General features: G+C 43.3%; 1 protein-coding gene across 1 annotated transcript in view; it reads right to left on the reverse strand.

Moving 5' to 3' along the window:
- Window positions 1–442: 442 nt before the first annotated feature.
- The window catches only part of STX1B (syntaxin 1B), a 57,591-nt gene continuing 40,386 nt past the window's right edge, over window positions 443–17,647 (reverse strand). Inside the window, exons 6-11 of the mRNA XM_033944071.1 lie at window positions 16,528–16,601; window positions 14,234–14,342; window positions 10,535–10,608; window positions 1,794–1,931; window positions 902–1,012; window positions 443–571 (exon numbers count right to left, since the gene is read on the reverse strand). Coding sequence (XP_033799962.1) covers window positions 491–571; window positions 902–1,012; window positions 1,794–1,931; window positions 10,535–10,608; window positions 14,234–14,342; window positions 16,528–16,601 — 587 coding nt within the window. The 3' untranslated portion in view covers window positions 443–490. The remainder of the gene's footprint in view (window positions 572–901; window positions 1,013–1,793; window positions 1,932–10,534; window positions 10,609–14,233; window positions 14,343–16,527; window positions 16,602–17,647) is intronic.

The raw sequence follows: 17,647 nt of genomic DNA on the forward strand, positions 1-17,647 counted from the left end.
TAAGAGGCTGGTTGGGCGGCAATCTTTCACAGAGGGTGTTAGAAAACTGTAAAATTTTGTTTTTAAAAATATATGTTATATAAATAAATATACATATATATATATACATACACGCACAAACATACATACACACACACACATAGGGAAACATTGAAATGGTGTACCTATTAAAAATGAAAATGTTTAGTTACTAGGAACAAAAACCATAAAATAAAAGAATAATTTGTTTTATAGGTCCATTAGTGCCTACATCCAAGATGGCCGCCCTATGTTGCTCTGCTAAATGCTGCGATGGACACTCTAGCATAAAGGTCTCTATGGTTCTTGACTGGTGAGGTCACAGGAAGTGACACCAGAGTAACCCACAAATTTCGATTTAATGATCTATTAGGAACTATAGGTAGCTGGAACTGGTGCCTCTTAAAGCATCTGTTAATTATGTCATCATTTCTTTATTTTGTTTTAAATTATTATTAGTAATTCTTTAAATTTATAACCCCAGCGTCCCTCCAATGGAAGAGGCGAGAACTACACCCAGAACTACACAACAAATAATAATCATAATTTTCTTCTACATTACCACAAAGAACAATCATCCAGGCCGCAGTAAGAGAAAAAAGAGAGAAAAAAATATAGTTAATACCCATTTTGTTACAAAATGAAAGCTAAGGCATTCTTTAATCTGAAGGGGAAGAATTTATTTGGGACAGAGCATTGCTAGCACAGCTCTGGAACAGGACCTTAAACAACACACTGCATTTGTATCATATTCCAAGAATATAACAATGTCTGATGACATCACAATATAGATCTGCCAAACTCTGAGGCTATGTCAGCATCTGACATCACAATACAGGGCTGTGCTAAACTCTCAGGCTAAGACAGTGCTGATGGTACTCACCCTTCTGGCTTTGCTCTGGAACTTCACTGCTTTTTTGGTGTCAGACACAGCTCTCTCCACATAATCCACCGAGTGTTCTACATTATATTCAATGCGGTCGATCATCTCCCCCTATTATGGAGAAGATACATGAGAGGTCAGAAACCCCTAAGTAAACACTTCCCCTCTTCATGTAATTCTCCTCTAGTATATCCCTTCTCCCATTCTTCTGACTTCAGCAGCAGGGGTAGCTAATATCCTACCCAACAATCTGTGTCTTGCCTCCCTACCCTGTTCTTCCCCCTCAATTGCTCACTCTACATTCTCCATATTTGATATCCAAGAATATTGTCTGATTCCCAATCTCAGATTTGCCTCTGCCCTTTTACTTCACATTCCTACACCTGCTTTTTTGTCACCAAAGCAATATTCAAGTATGTCAAGCAAGTTTAATAGACCTTGACAGACTGCCAAATGAGAACTCTTTCTAGGTGGTTTATGATAATACTCTATAACAAAGTATTCTGAGATTGGAAAAGAAATACATCTAGTGATAGGAAAGAGAATAATATAATAAAGATTATCAATATCCTTTCAAGTCCATCTGCCAAGTGGGCATCAAGAAGGCAGGCTACTAATCATACTAGTCCCTACGATTCTCCTACTCCAACCCACATTGCCTATCCATTCCTTGGGTTACATCCTTACACCCCACCCTCTACTGGCAGGGAGATAGACATTGCGATATTTACTATATCTTCCCTGCCCATCTCCCCACCCACCCCCACACACATCTCCCTCTCTACCTCTTCCCCTATATCATTCATACTTTTCACCAGCAGGCAGAGATCCAGGTATATTACAAAGCTCTTTTCTCTCCTCCCTCCTCTGGTCTATTCGCCCCTTTCCATACCTGACTCTCTACCAGCATGGCCATATCCACAAACATGTCATGAAGTTCCCGGATGCTTGTCTCCAGTTTAATGATCTCATTGTGCCGGGTTTCAATCTCATTCAGTGCTTGTTTCGTCATCTGGGAGTCCATCTTAATCTGCAGATGGGAATGAAAAAGAGGCCAGGGAAAGGAGGGAAAAAGGTTAAAAAGGCAGAGAGAGGGTGGTTAAAGGATCCTTTATTCTGATCTTTCTTCCTTTAATGTTTGTCCTCTGGTGGTGGCTTTTTCTTTGGAGGAGGACTGATTGAAGTTAAACCCGTTAAAGTCCAACACTATCAGGGACATTTTCAAAAAACTTAGATGTCCAAAAAATGGCCTATATCTCGCCAAAACGTCCAAGTGCTGATTTTCAAAACTGTCATTCTAGATGCCCTGCAAGGCATTCTACCTGATATGCATCCAGAATTAAAGGTGGTGGGGCATGTTCTGTGCAGACTTAGACTTGGACATCTTGCGGTGATCGAATATTTCCCAAGATGTCCTATATGGAACTTAGATGCCTGAGGCTAGACCTGTTTTAAAAGCATCTAAGTGTCAAAAAGGTCCCCAAGCTGAACAAATGACCACTGGAGGGATTAAGTAATGACCCCTACACACTCCCCCCTAGAGGTCACTGACCCCCTTTCATCCCTCCCCAAAAATCTGAATTAAACAGCATATACCTGTCTTTAGAACAGCAGCCCATAGTATGGGAAACCCTAGAACAGTGATGGCTAACCTTTTTGAGCCCGAGTGCCCAAACTGCCGCACAAAACCAAAGAATTTCCTCAAAGTGCCAGCACGTCAATTAAACCTTAATAACAAGATTTTAGTATCTAAAAACTCTTTATAAAGTTGCCTGAACTATGTAACATCATTTTTAAAGGTTGGAATCTTTGTATTGTCAGAGAATCAATTTGATTCACAATCCTTTGGTTTTCATTTCAATTTATTGGCAATTTATAATGTTTTAATGATTTCATTCACGGGCCGAATACACACATACTTTTCTCTGTCGCCGCACTCTTAGACCAAAAGATTTGTAAGCCTGCAACCACGTCAAGGTAGACTCTTTCAGCAGCTCCCCTCCCTCCCCCTTACCTTTGTGGCCAAGTCAAAATGATCTACCAACAATAAAATTTTAAAAACACAAAGCACTCTGTACGCAGAGAAAATGTTAATTATCATTTATATTCCGCGGGTTTTCAAACAGGTCAAGGCAGATGACTTTATGCAATGTCATCTCAGTAACAACTATACAAAAATAGACAAATATTCCCCCTCTCTTTTTACTAAACCGCAATAGCGGTTTTTAGTGCAGGGACCTGCGCTGAATGCCCCACGCTGCTCTTGAAGCTCATAGGCTCCCTGCGCTAAAAAACGCTATTGCGGTTTGGTAAAAGGGGGCCATAGTGCAAAATATAGACAGCATATATAAATTCTCAAAACGGACACATTTTGATCACTAAATTGAAAATAAAATCATTTTCCTACCTTTGGTAATTTCATCAGTCTCTGGTTGCACTTTATTCTTCTGACTGTGCATCCAATATTTCTTCCCTTTTTTCAGCCTCCTGTATGCTTTCTCTCCTCCAGACCTCATTCCCTCCCCAAACTTTTTCTTTGTTTCACCCTGCCCCCTTCTTTCTTTTTCTCTCTCTCCATACCCCCTTTCATTCTGTATGTCTGTCTTTCTCTCTCTCTCCGTGCCCCATTTTTCTTTGTTTCACCCAGCCCTCTTTCTTTTTTTTTTTTGGCTCCCTGTCCCCCCCTTTCTTTCTTTCTCCTTGCCCTCCCCTATGCCACCACCATTGGGAAAATGCTGCCACTGCCACTGGGGAATAGGCTGCCACTGCCGCTATCGGGAACAGGCCGGCGCCGAGTTCGCCCTGCTTCTCTTCCCCACGGGGCCGACCAACTCTCGCCACTCGACGTCAATTCTAACATCGGAGAGGACGTTCTGGAGCAGCCAGGCAGCGATTGGCTGGCCCAGAACATCCTCTCCGACATCAGAATTGACGCGGGTGGCGAGAGTTGGTCGGCCCCACAGGGAAAAGCAGGGAGAACTTGGCACCGGCCTGTTCCCAATGGTGGCGGTGGCACTCAAGTGGCTAAAGAGACGCAGTTTGCCGGCCTAGGGAGAACACTGGAGGGTGGCCAGCTGTGCACCCCTTTGGGACGTAAACCCGGGGCGGGGCGGACCGCCCCCCCACCCTCCTCCACCTTGGTATGCCACTATCTGTACCTCACTCACTCCCTATGACCAAAAATTCTCCTTTCTTCTATTTCCCATGTACACAACCATCTCTTTCCCTCCCTTCCTCTCTCCCAAGTTCATGCCTTCTGTGTCCAAAAACATTCCCTCCCCCACCTCAGCATCTCTTTCCCTCCCTTCCTCTCTCCCAAGTCCATGCCTTCTGTGTCCAAAAACACATTCCCTCCCCCACCTCAGCATCTATTTCCCTCCCTTCCTCTCTCCCAAGTCCATGCCTTGTATCCAAAAACCCATTCCCTCCCCCACCTCAGCATCTCTTTCCCTCCCTTCCTCTCTCCCAAGTTCATGCCTTGTGTCCAAAAACCCATTCCCTCCCCCACCTCAGCATCTATTTCCCTCCCTTCCTCTCTCCCAAGTCCATGCCTTCTGAATCCAAAAACCCATTCCCTCCCCCACCTCAGCATCTCTTTCCCTCCCTTCCTCTCTCCCAAGTCCATGCCTTCTGTGTCCAAAAACCCATTCCATCCCCCACCTCAGCATCTCTTTCCCTCCCTTCCTCTCTCCCAAGTTCATGCCTTCTGTGTCCAAAAACCCATTCCCTCCCCCACCTCAGCATCTCTTTCCCTCCCTTCCTCTCTCCCAAGTTCATGCCTTGTGTCCAAAAACCCATTCCCTCCCCCACCTCAGCATCTATTTCCCTCCCTTCCTCTCTCCCAAGTCCATGCCTTCTGAATCCAAAAACCCATTCCCTCCCCCACCTCAGCATCTCTTTCCCTCCCTTCCTCTCTCCCAAGTCCATGCCTTCTGTGTCCAAAAACCCATTCTATCCCCCACCTCAGCATCTCTTTCCCTCCCTTCCTCTCTCCCAAGTCCATGCCTTCTGTGTGCAAAAACCCATTCCCTCCCCCACCTCAGCATCTCTTTCCCTCCTTTCCTCTCTCCCAAGTTCATGCTTTCTGTGTCCAAAATCCCATTCCATCCCCCACCTCAGCATCTCTTTCCCTCCCTTCCTCTCTCCCAAGTTCATGCCTTCTGTGTCCAAAAACCCATTCCCTCCCCCACCTCAGCATCTCTTTCCCTCCTTTCCTCTCTCCCAAGTTCATGCTTTCTGTGTCCAAAAACCCATTCCATCCCCCACCTCAGCATCTCTTTCCCTCCTTCCTCTCTCCCAAGTTCATGCCTTCTGTGTCCAAAAACCCATTCTCTCCCCCACCTCAGCATCTCTTTCCCTCCCTTCCTCTCTCCCAAGTCCATGCCTTCTGTGTGCAAAAACCCATTCCCTCCCCCACCTCAGCATCTCTTTCCCTCCCTTCCTCTCTCCCAAGTCCATGCTTCTGTGTCCAACAACCCATTCCCTCCCCCACCTCAGCATCTCTTTCCCTCCTTTCCTCTCTCCCAAGTTCATGCTTTCTGTGTCCAAAAACCCATTCCATCCCCCACCTCAGCATCTCTTTCCCTCCCTTCCTTTCTCCCAAGTTCATGCCTTGTGTCCAAAACGCACTCCCTCCCCCTTTTGTGTTCCCCGTTTGTCTCCCAGCCCATCTTAGCAACTTTCTCAGCAAAATGTAGCTCGAGCCACGTAGGCTTGTCTTCTATTTCCTGCCTGTCCCGCCGCGCACACATAGCCGACCAGAAGTCTTCCCCGACATCAGCGCTGACGTCGGGGAAGATTTCCGATCTGCTGTGAGCGGCAGGGCAGTCGGAGTAGAAGACGAGCCTCGCGGCTCGAGTTATATTTAACCCCGCGGGTCCCCCATCGTCCCCGTTCAGCTCTCTCTCCTGTGCACCCCCTGGTAGTATTGCCCTGATGGCGGCCCTGCGCGTGCCAGCTGCAAGGCCTTCGCGTGCCACAGTTTGCACGCGTGCCATAGGTTCGCCATCGCTGCCCTAGCAGAGCAGCACACAGATGTCTTAATTAGCATGGTGGGTGGGTTAGTGAGCCATAGAGAGAGGGACCCAGGCCCATAAGCCACTCTAACCACTACATTGGTGTAAAGTGTGAGCGCACCAAAACCGTACTATGCTGCCATAACGGCTATTTGGGTAATAGACAGATAGGTATAGTAGGATTTGGAGGAGTTTGGGAGGACTCAGCATAAAATTATAAGGGGGTTATAGTAAGATGTACTTCTAACACCCTTTATGTGAAGTTCACAGCAATGCCCTCTAAGGCGCTCCACTGCTCTATTGGCACGTCCATGTGGCCAGTCCATTACAATGATGGCCTCTCCCATGTTTAAATGGTCTGGATTAGGACATTTTGCACTTGGACGTATCTATGGTCAAAAATGTTGGATGTACTAAGATTGGACGTACTAAGGTTGAATGTCCTGGCGGCCAAGATATCTAAGTAGACGATTTTCCAGAAACTTTTTGGGATGTCTACAACTTTTGCTGGTTTCAAAAATGGCCGTTTGAGCACCTCCAATTTCGGATGTTTTGCGGGAAACGTTCAAAGTCGGACTTAGACTTCTTATCAAAAATGCCCCTCTATGTGGATTACAAGATGGGCTGTCACGCCCAACATTAGTCTAATTCTGTCAGGTACTTTCTCCCTTTGGAACCCTCATTAAAGGTTTTAGGCTGCATTTTGATCTTCAACTTTCTTTTCTTCCAAATACCTGTGGTTGTTATAAATCATGTTTCATGATATTGTAGTCTATTTAAGCAGTGCATTTTTGTGTGTACAGGTTACTTTGCATATGCTGGTGTCTGCCTTTCTGATTACCAGGCTTGATTACTACTACTACACCTACTTATAATTTCTCTAGCACTACTAGGCATACACAGTGCTGTACACAAAACCTGCACAATGGAGCTTACAATCTAATATAACTTGCTTTATAATGGCCTCCCTCTGACACTACTCCGACATCTGCAAATGCCGCATTTAAACTCCATAGTCATACAGGGAAACTCAGTCATATCACCTCTTTGCTCAAGGATGCTCATTGGCTACCATTTCATTAACATGTGAATGTGACGGGGTGTGCATCCTGTCAACAGAAACCCTGAAATTAAAGAAGAAGGCCTCAGTGAAAACACACCACCTGAAAACAGCATGGGTTTAAAGCCAGGAACAGACACCACTAATGAAACTCATTTGCATACAGATTTGCAAAGATACTTGGGAGCTTGCTACTCACCCCAAGGGAAAAAGGGCTTAGAAAACATGGCTAGTAACCTGGAAATGGAGAGCTTGTCAGGAGCTCTCAGACAGTCCTCAAGGATGCTGGTATTTGCCTAATCCTCAGTAAGCCAAAAGGATCATGATGTGGCCAACATATTATCAAGAACTTTGCCCTGTGAGGGCTAAAGCGGGCTCAAGGGTACTCAAAGTGGCCAGTAGTAACGTGTATGACCAGAAGTGACCTGAGTGACTTGTGGGACTGGTGGTGACCTGAATGACTAGAAGTGACCAATAGTAACCAGACTGACCAAAGAGGCGGAGCATCACAGTGAAGTTGAAATTATTGATTATGCTCCTTAAGGGGCCCTTTTTCTAAACCAAAGCAAAAGTTGAAAACTGCAGCTTAATGAGGGACTTTACTGTGTGGCAGTTGAAAAATGTAACTATTTGAGGACATTCCCAATATTACATTTACAGGTGCCATGTAAAATTTGCAATTGCCATGCTTGGAATTTACAGGTGTCATGTTAAATTTGCCTAATTTTGTAACAACGCGCTTACGTGCAAACCACACCCACCTATCTCTCATGGCACCAACTTTCTTGTTGTGTGACTCCTAATTACTGCTCAGCCAGTTATAAAATGCACATAACATTCAATTAATACCAATTCATGCTTAAAATTGCCAATTATTGGTGCTAATTAATATGAAGTATTTTCACCATGCTAACTGCAAAATGCCTTCCACGCCCACTCTCCGCTCATAACACACTTCCTAACACATAAAGCATTTAACGTGCAGTACCTAACAATACTGCAAAGCCCTTTAATGCGAGTGTGCACTAGCAATTACTATGCAGTAAATTGTGCATTCAGGTCCATATTCTGTAAACAGAACCTTAACGTAGGCACCAGTAGGTGCCCTATCGGCACCTAAGTCCAAAACGCTGTTTAAAAATGGACTTATAACAAAATTAAAGGTACCTGATGGCATCTACATAAAACAGCACCAGAATCGCTCCTCCGGAGGTGCTTTATGATGCCTAATGCCACTGTAGATATGGCTAATGCCAGACATAGTGTTAGGCATCGTAAAGCATCTCTGGAGATACGATTCATGTAAAAGGTAGGTGCTGTAAATTCAGGCTTTGAAAACCCTGGCCTATATTTTTGGCGCTCACCTTTCCCAAAGGCGCGATTTTAATCTGGGCCTAAGTACTTAACATTGGGCCTCACAACTTTTTATATGGATTTCTGTGTAATCTTTATGATCTTTTGGTCCATTATGTACCTAATTAATGCCTTTGCTCTCAAGATCAAAATTGTCTGGTGTTCTACCAGATTCCAGGGCCAGATTAGACTCTACTAGACAATCAGCATTTCTTTATCTTACAGCTGTCCTCTCTTTGTTTATCTATTTAGATCCCACCTTTAAACCAAGACAGATTACAATATCAACATTCATCATAAAAATCAAAGCTCAAATAAATAATATAAATGACAAAACAATAAGTAAACTCAGAATAAATACTGTACTGTCGTCTGTTTGAGCTCAGCCTAATTTCAAGAAATATAAAAGAGGGCTCAAGATATACTTGTTCTCTTTGGCACTTCTTGAAGATTAGCTATGCCAATTGGGTAGCTGGTGCTGTACGAGATACAGAGGAGACCGTGCGAGTGGGGTTGGAACTGTACATATCAACCTGGATATATCAAACAAATAAATCTTTATTAAAGTATTAAAATAATAGACTCTGAGATGTATTCACTGCATGTAGTGGACTCGACACGGTTTGTGGTTTCGGCTAGAAAGCCTACCTCAGGGGTATCATTGACATCCAGCAGGTGGCGCTCTCGTAACATCAAAAAACAGCTTTAACGAGCAGACCAGTAAATGAGGGAAAGCCCCTTTTGATATATCCCTGGTTGATGTGTACAGTTCCAACCCCACCCACATGATCTCCACTATTTTCCTGTAGGTTTATTTTCCTTGTTTTCTGTACACACTGTACAGGGTACAATAGATTCTGTCACCTTTTTATTGCTATTATGTTTGATGTAAACCGCTTTGATTTGTTGAGAAGGGCAGTATATCAAGTTGCAAAATAAATATAAACATATAAAAGAGAGAAGCATCCAGAGAATTCAAGCGAGACATTCTTTTTGGGGCTTATTCCTAATTCTCCTTTGTGTTTTGCCCTCACATTCTATTTGGGGGTGTTTGGTTTTTTTTACATAAGAACATAAGAATGCTGGGTAAGACCAATGGTCAATTTAGCTCAGTATCCTGTTTACAGCAGTGGTCAATCTAGGTCACAAATACCTGGCAGTGTGTGGTTAGAGCCATAGCCTCAGTACCCTGAGGTTGTGGGTTCAAATCCTACACTGCTCCTTGTGACTCTGGGCAAGACACTTAATACCCCATTGCCCCAGCTACATTAGCTAGATTGTGAGCCCGCCAGGACAGATAGAGAAAAATGCTTGAGTACCTGAATGTGCACCATTTAGGTAATAAGTGGTATATAAATACTAAAATAAATTTTTTAAAAACCCCAAATAATAGCAACATTCCATTGTAGTAATCACAGGCTGAGCAGTGGCTTCTCCGATGTCTATCTCATATTTATTACAAAAGAGTGCATAACTTGTATTAAGGACAATACCATCAGATTTAAAATTAAAACCCCCAAGTCTTCTCATCAGCTATTTGTTCTGCATTCCTGCTTTTCATGTATTAGTGTTATGCCAGCATTGACAGCATCGCTGTGCCTCACTTTATATAGGGTTACAATGGAGGCCACTAAACAGGCTAAGCTTTTAAAATACTTAATAACCCCTCAAGGCTGAAACAAGTCCCATCAACTAATTTTCTAATGAAGAATAAGTATTAACCTTTAATGAAAGAACGAGAGCAGAGCCCCCTTTTACTGCAGTGGAACATTCTAGGGTTCATTTCAATAAGGTCCCTCTTTTCTCCCTACATCCTTACTAATTGCTCAGCTTTAAGCCCCAGTAAATATTTGAATTCAGCATTATATTTACATTTGCATATAAATTGCAATGTAATTATGATAATGAGCCCTATATGCACTTATTTGATTAACGTAATTCAAAAATAACAGCTGGAGGGAAGGAGGGGGGTAAACCATTGATAGTTCTAAGATGCAATGAAATTACCAGTCAGAGAGGATTCCGGTTCCCATCAGGAGCTACGATGCCCATGTCTGTTCCTTCCCTACTTAGCACTCGCCATGCACAGCCCCTCTCTGTCCTTGCTCCTATCTGACTCATGTAATAGAACCATCTGATATAACTCCTATCTTCTTTCCTTATTCCTTTGGTCTTTCATTAGGGAGCCATCGTTCCGACACTTACATCATCAGTGAAGATTGCCAGTTTCCCACTCTCCAACATATCTTCCAGCTCCTCATTCGTTGTCGTCCTTCCAGCTGTGGGTCAGGGGGTGGGGGATGTTAAAATACCAAACAAATTTTAATTAAAATCCCAGAATGGAAGCAACTGAGAGCTGATGCAGGCTATCACATGTTATGTAGATTTTCACAGATTTTTGTCTTTCTAAGTTATATGAGGGCTTATTGATGTGCTCTGGAATGGCAGTGCATCAAAAACAGGCACATGAGAGGTCAGGGATTAGAGATAGTTCCTGTGACTCTCACTGCCTAACATACTAGAGGTCATTTAGAACCATTTACATTTCAATAATGGCATTTACATGTTTAGATTGACTACACATGTAAATGGCAGCTTCAGAAAGCCACTATTTGCATTTCTAGATGGTTGAAATGCAGAGATTTCTTGAGTACATGTTTTCAGCAGTCCCAGAACTTACATTTAAATTTTCCATTTTATATTAGGAATATACATATATACGCCCAGATTCTATATATGATGCATGTCTAAATTTCCACATGTGATTCTACTGAATAATAAACCAATTAGGGAAAGGGAAAAGGATTGGGACTTATATACCGCCTTTTTGTAATTTTACAACCACATTAGCATTGATGATGTGGCATTAGTAATCAATTACTGGAACTAATTAGAACTTATACACATATCTTGCTGGGCATATTCTATAAAGGTGAATATGTAAATCCTAGTGTGCACATCTAAAAAGGAGATGTGGCTATAGGAAGAGCATGAGTGGGTCTTGACCGTTCCAAGAATTTGCGCGCACTGTTACAGAATATGTCCAAACTGTATCTAATTTAGAGATGGGGATTTACACCAGGTTTCAGTTAATGTAAATCCTCATGTCTAAAAATATGGTGGGGATCCTATAAATGGCACCCAACTTGAAGTTTTTTTTTAATTAAGTAGAAAAACCTGCTCTTAGATTCCCGACTCTCAGAGCACAGTCAGCAATGAAGCCAACATATCATTATTATTTTAATAATCAACACTTGTTATAGTGGTTTAGGTGAAAAATCAGTTCTTGGGAAACTTCTTTTTGATATATGATAACTCTTAAAGTCTCCACCAGGGTTTATCCCACAACAGTACATATGCACCCGAAGGCACACCCAAAACATCATATATATTCACCAAGTGTCTATCTTTTCTACCAACTAAAGTGCAATGAGAGTGGGAAACATTAAATATTACTTATGTCCTACTAAAAATGGGCCATAAAAATCTACAATAAATGTGAAATCCAATGTATTTTATAGAATTTTGTTCATAGTTAACAAAAATGTCCCTGTCGGCTTTTGCACCAGCCTTGAGGTACATTAGGTATCATAAAAATCCTCATTTCAGCCAGGGCTTTCAATATGGAATCTAGGGTGAAATTTCTCTTAATTCCCCTCTTTGTTGTTGGTTAAATGATGCCATTCAAATATGTATGTATAGGTTTTTGAAATTAAGACTCTGAGGGTTGGAGGTCAATATTCAAAGAGATTTAATCTGCCAGAAACAGCTCCTGGTTAATTAAAGTGCCTGATAAGAGCTAACCACTAATTTTCAGTGGCACTTAGCCATTTAGGGCCAGAATCTCTACAAGGCACCTAAAGTTAGGTACCTAACTTAGGGCTAGACAAACAGTCGTTAAGACCGTGTGGGTCGCTGTTGGCCGATTTTATAGCCAATTTCCAAACAGCGATCCATGCTCAAAAGGCTTCCCATGCAAATGAGTTGAGTTGGGTGTCTGCCCTAATCCCGCCCCACCAGTCATTGGAAAACCGACAACACATGCGCAGAAAATCCCGCAGAACAGCTACTGGGGAAGCCCCGAAGCAGCTTCCTGTCGTTCAGCTGTTTAGGGCAGGAAGCCTTTTTAAAAAAAAATGGGCACAGATGTGCATGTGTTATTCACAAACACCTAGCCTCATAAAAAAAGAGCGCCCCCCACACTCCGAAAACACCACCCTCGTGATATCCCCGGTACCAAAAAAATCAGCAGGAGGGATCCCCATTCCCTCCTGCCAGCCAAAATTGGCAGGAGAGATGCCTACTCCCTCCTGTCACCCCTTTGCTGAACTAACACCCCCTCCACACCCAATTGACACCCCCTGCTAGGACCCCACTCCCCTTCCTAAAAAAAAAAAAAAATTTGGCAGGAAGGATGCCTACTCCCTCCTGCCACCAGATGCCCCCTCCACATACCCCGAACCTCTCCCGTCCCTCCTGCTCACAGGCCTGCCACTCCAAAATTGCGGGCCTTCCCATTCCCAGTGTATCCTGAGATGCATGGGGAGGGGCCTTTGGCATATGAGCCAATCAGGGACTTAGGCCCCTCCTCGTGCATCCCAGGATGCACCAGGAAGGGGAAGGCTTGCCATTTGGGAGTGTCAGGCCTGCGAGCAGGCGGGACTGGGCATTCCTCTTGCTGTCTACTGTGTCAACAGGTATAGGGGAGGTTCAAGGTGTGTGCAGGGGGCATCCGATGGCAGGAGGGAGTGGGCATCCCTCCTGCTGATTGTTTGGTACTAGAGTCATCGCAAGGGGTTTGGGGGGGGGGGGGGCCAATGGCATTTGTGTCCATAGAAAAAATAAAGAAAAAAGCTTTTCTGGGTCAATCCTACCAACCCAATTCTGGCATGCAAGTTTAGGGCATCAATCGGATGCTAGGTTTTAATATTAATGATCTCATTTGCATGCCAGTTTTGGAGAATATAGGACTGCACAGAAAACCATGCTGTGAGCCTGTTTAGAGCATCAGGTTTGCAAATATGATCGGTTGCTAAACCGTGATAATCAGAGGCTTTAGTACATCTAGCCCTTAATTGACAAAAATCCCCTTAATTGGTTCAATAATTTTTTAAAAAAACAATGTTAATTGGACGATAGACCTCTACTCGATTCTATGAAAGATAGGCGCCTATCACATGGTGCTTAGTGGCATCTAATGCCTAACTGGGCATTTTTATGAGCAGAGCATAACTTAGGCGCTGCTAAGCACAATCCTCAAAAAACTTAGGTGCCTGAAAGTTAGGTCTGTTAGGTCTATAGAATCCTGGCCTACATTTCCAGCGCCTAAGTTTCTACATAGGCGTTGCTAGGCGTGATTCTGTAAATGGCGCTTAAGTGTGATGGACACAGTTGGCGCCATTTGTCTAAGCACCGGTCAATTTAGGTGCCATTTACAGGATCTGGGCCTTAGTACCGCTGGGATAGGTACCAGGTCTGTAGGTGCACAGAATACTTGAGCAATCCCAGTATTAGAAAATGCTTTTACTGTTTCCAGAGAGGGTTAATATGTATTGAGCAAAGCAACCCAATTATTTTAAAATGTGACTCCTGTGACTTTGCATGCTCTTTCTCCATAACCTCCTCTGCTCAGACTCCCTCTTCCAATTTTAGGCCCCTTCCCTACATAATCACAGTCTTGATGTCATGGCTTCCCAAAGGCTACTCCTGGCACTGTGGCCCAATGCAGGGACTCTTTCCTGGGACTTGTTGCCCCTCCCTCCTAAGGCTTCCTTTTTTAGACTGTGGCCCTTTACCCCAGGTTCTTTCTCCTAGTACTCTAGTCCCTCTCCTGGTCTTTTTCTCTTGGCGCTGTGCAGTGACCCTTCCCTTGGGGCACCCTCCGTGACTGTTTGAGGCACCTACTGATCTCCAGTTGTCTCTGGATGCGGTCCTTGCAGCGGTCTCGATACTTCGACTGTGTTGCATTGTATTCTGTCATCACCTCTACAAACTTCCGTGAAAGGGTTGAGTGCTTTGGTGGTAGGGAAATGAGGCATAAAACACAGATGGAGGAGGCATGAAAAAAAAAAAAAATCAGGAGAAGGAGGCAGAAAAGGCACACAAAATGTCATGAGAGGAAGAGAATTAGGAAGAAGGAAAAGATGGGCATAAAAGAAAGGAGAATAGAGTGATGGCACAAGCGCAAAGGAAAAAAAAGAGAAGGCAGGCAAGGGTGAAAGAGAGACAATGCAGAATTGCGAAGAGAGGGAGGTGACAAAAAATCAAGAAGGGCAGATGAAAAAGATATGAGATGAAAAATAAAGAAAAAATAAAAGGGGGAGAAAAAATAAGAGGAGGAAAACAGAAAGAAAATATAGGGAGAGAGCAAGAAGATGAGGCAGAAAGATGGGAAGGAGAAGGAAGGGAAGAAAGCCATGGGAGATGGACAGAGAAAGAGGTAAGGAAAGGGAAAGGGGACAGAAAAAGTGATAGCAAAGGCAGGAGGTACAAAAGTGAATCAGGATCACGAGAAATAAATAACAGAGACAAGAGAAGGGGTGAGGGAGAAGAAATAGGAACTTGATTACTTGGTCAGGTAACTTTTAGATAAAGCATTTGTAGGGAATGGAAGCAGTTCATTTTCACTTCCTACCTTATGTCTTTAAGCTTCTCTGAAGAACAGCCAGCATGCTTTGAAACTGGAATTAGAGAATCAAAACTGACTCACCTCTTCTTCTTTCCCTTTCCCAAATGTTACCTCTCTTTTCTTTGAACCTGACTTATAGTTCAGGAGGTGTATGGTTACAAAAATAACTGCAAGGATAGGATTATCAAGTTCTGCTGCAACTATGGGCCCTGCATTTCCTGGTTTTCAAAAATTAAAACTACAAGTCCCAGCATGCAATGAGGGCAAAACTAGGGTCTAGTCCGGTGTTCTTCAACCTTTTTACACCTATGGACCGGTAGAAATAAAAGAATTATTTTGTGGACCGGCGGTTGAAGAACACTGGGCTAAGTCATGAGCCAGACCCCGCCCATCTCTACCCAATCTCCACCCCAGACCCTGCCCCCATTATAGTACTACTGTAATTATAACAATATTTTTTTCCATTCATTTTTCATAGATACACACAATATAGTCTATTAACAACACATAATTGTTAACCACAAAATTAAACTACACAAAGCACACTGACAGCAGATGTAAATTCTCAAAATTGACATAATTCAATCACTAAATTCAAAAATAAAATCATTCTCCCCCTACCTTTGTTGTCTCCCTCCCTCTATGTTATGTCTTACCTTCTGGCCTGCTCCCGCCTGGCCATTTTATGCCACCCTGGGTGTTATCTTCAGGCCGGCTCCCTCTTCCTCACTGATGAAGTGCACAAAGCTGCGGGCAGCGTTTCCTTGCACGTCCTGCACCTTATCTGGAAGCCTTCCCTCTGACGTTCCAACGTCAGAGAGAAGGCTTCCAGTTCAGGCTTCCGGTAGGAGCCGCTGCCCGTGGCTGTGTGCACTGAATCAGTGAGGAAGAGGGAGCTGGCTTGAAGATAACGCCACACTGAGCGCACCATGGACCGGCGGTTGAAGAACACTGTTTTTGGACCTGATGCAGGTGCCAGCCCTGTGGACCGGCAGGAAATTTGGTCCGTGGACCAGTGGTTGAAGAACACTGGTTTAGACTACTGAGGAAGAGACCTTGGTAGCCCCAAAAGCTTGCTTTTGGAAACATATAATCATCTAATACAGGTATCATCTTTGATAACATGTGTGACCATCTCTGGGAGAAGGTGACTAAAATCACTAGAAACAAATAATCAGGCTTTAATAATCAGGCTTTACAGCAAACAATTTGTAATACAACAGTCCACCCTTATCCTTTTACATTAATTTTTTTTTTTTACATTACAGAAGTTCAAACATGTAACTTTTTCAGATGTTTATAGACCCATCACATGAAAAATCAGCCATTCTCAGCATTTTGGATCCGCTATTTTAATCATCTTTTCCCAAATATGGTCACATATTTTTTTTTATTTCTTTGAACAGTTATAGAAAGAAAGGTGTTAATAGAATAGTGAGCGTACAGTTTGGAAGACTTTTAATAAAACAAAGATAGCAGAAAAATCAAAGTGGATAAAGAAGCCAGAGGAAAGAGACTGAAGAGCTGGGGAGAAAAGGAAGAATCCAGGGATGTCTTGGGAATAGCTTACCTGTGTTTTTCGAATTCGAAGGTTGGCAGAGAATCTGTTTAAGCCCTCTTCCTGTTCAATGCTTTGTTCGATTGCTGTGGGCAAAAAGACAAAATTCAGTTGGTAACTATTGCAATAAGAACTCATCTATTGGTTGTTAATAGCCACTAATAAACAGCCCCACTAACCATTGCAGCCCAATACTCAGCACCTCTATTAGCTGTTTTTACTCACTACTGACAGCATCTTTGGACTATTACTACCCAATAATGACCATGTTTACCCAGTGTCGAGTGCCCTATTGACTGTGACTGCACAGTAATGAACATTTCCATTGGCATTATTGCTCTGTATTAGAAACTCCTTCCAGTAATTAGCTGTTATTGCCCAGTAACGGGTGTCACTCTCCAGTAACAAACTATTGGTGTTACTGTAGCTATCTGGTAACTAATTCTTCCACTGGTTGCAGTGATGGGACACCCTTGTGTACCAATATTAAATACTCTGAATGGCCAATACTAGGGCTAACAAATATCCCCAGATTGTCATGGACAGATTGATCCCATTGCAGTTTTGCCCCACCAGATCCTTGAACTTGTATTTCCTTTTTAACTTAAAGAAACTGGATTACAAATCCAATAGATGCATTGCAGAGATGACAAGTTTCATTCATTATGTCATACTCATTTGAAGGATCTCTTACCCTAGAGTTACCATATTTTGAAAAAGAAAACCCCGGACATATAACTGTGCCCCGTTCCGCCTCAAGCCCTGTCCTATTCCGCCTCCTGCTCCACCCCATTCTGCCCTCAGTCCCTCCCAATTCTGCCCCCAGCCCCAGCAAGCCTGCTCTCTTCTACAACTAGCTCCAGCTGCATCTGGAGGGTCTGGCGCATGTGCACATATATGTGATGTCATCCGCGCATGCTCAGATGCCCTCTAGATGCAGCCGGAACTGGTAGGGGCTTTCCAAAACCCAGACAAATGCCAGGTTTTGGAAAGTCCATTCTTTTTTTTTTTTCAATTATCTTTATTAACAATTGCAAAGGGAACATACAACCAGGATCAGAGTAAGCATAAAAACAGATCACCGGGTTTTCCTGGATGTATGGTAACCCTGTCTCACACTCTTTCAGCTTTT

This window comes from Geotrypetes seraphini, chromosome 5, assembly GCF_902459505.1.
Source record: "Geotrypetes seraphini chromosome 5, aGeoSer1.1, whole genome shotgun sequence".
NCBI classification, from domain to species: Eukaryota; Metazoa; Chordata; class Amphibia; order Gymnophiona; family Dermophiidae; genus Geotrypetes; species Geotrypetes seraphini.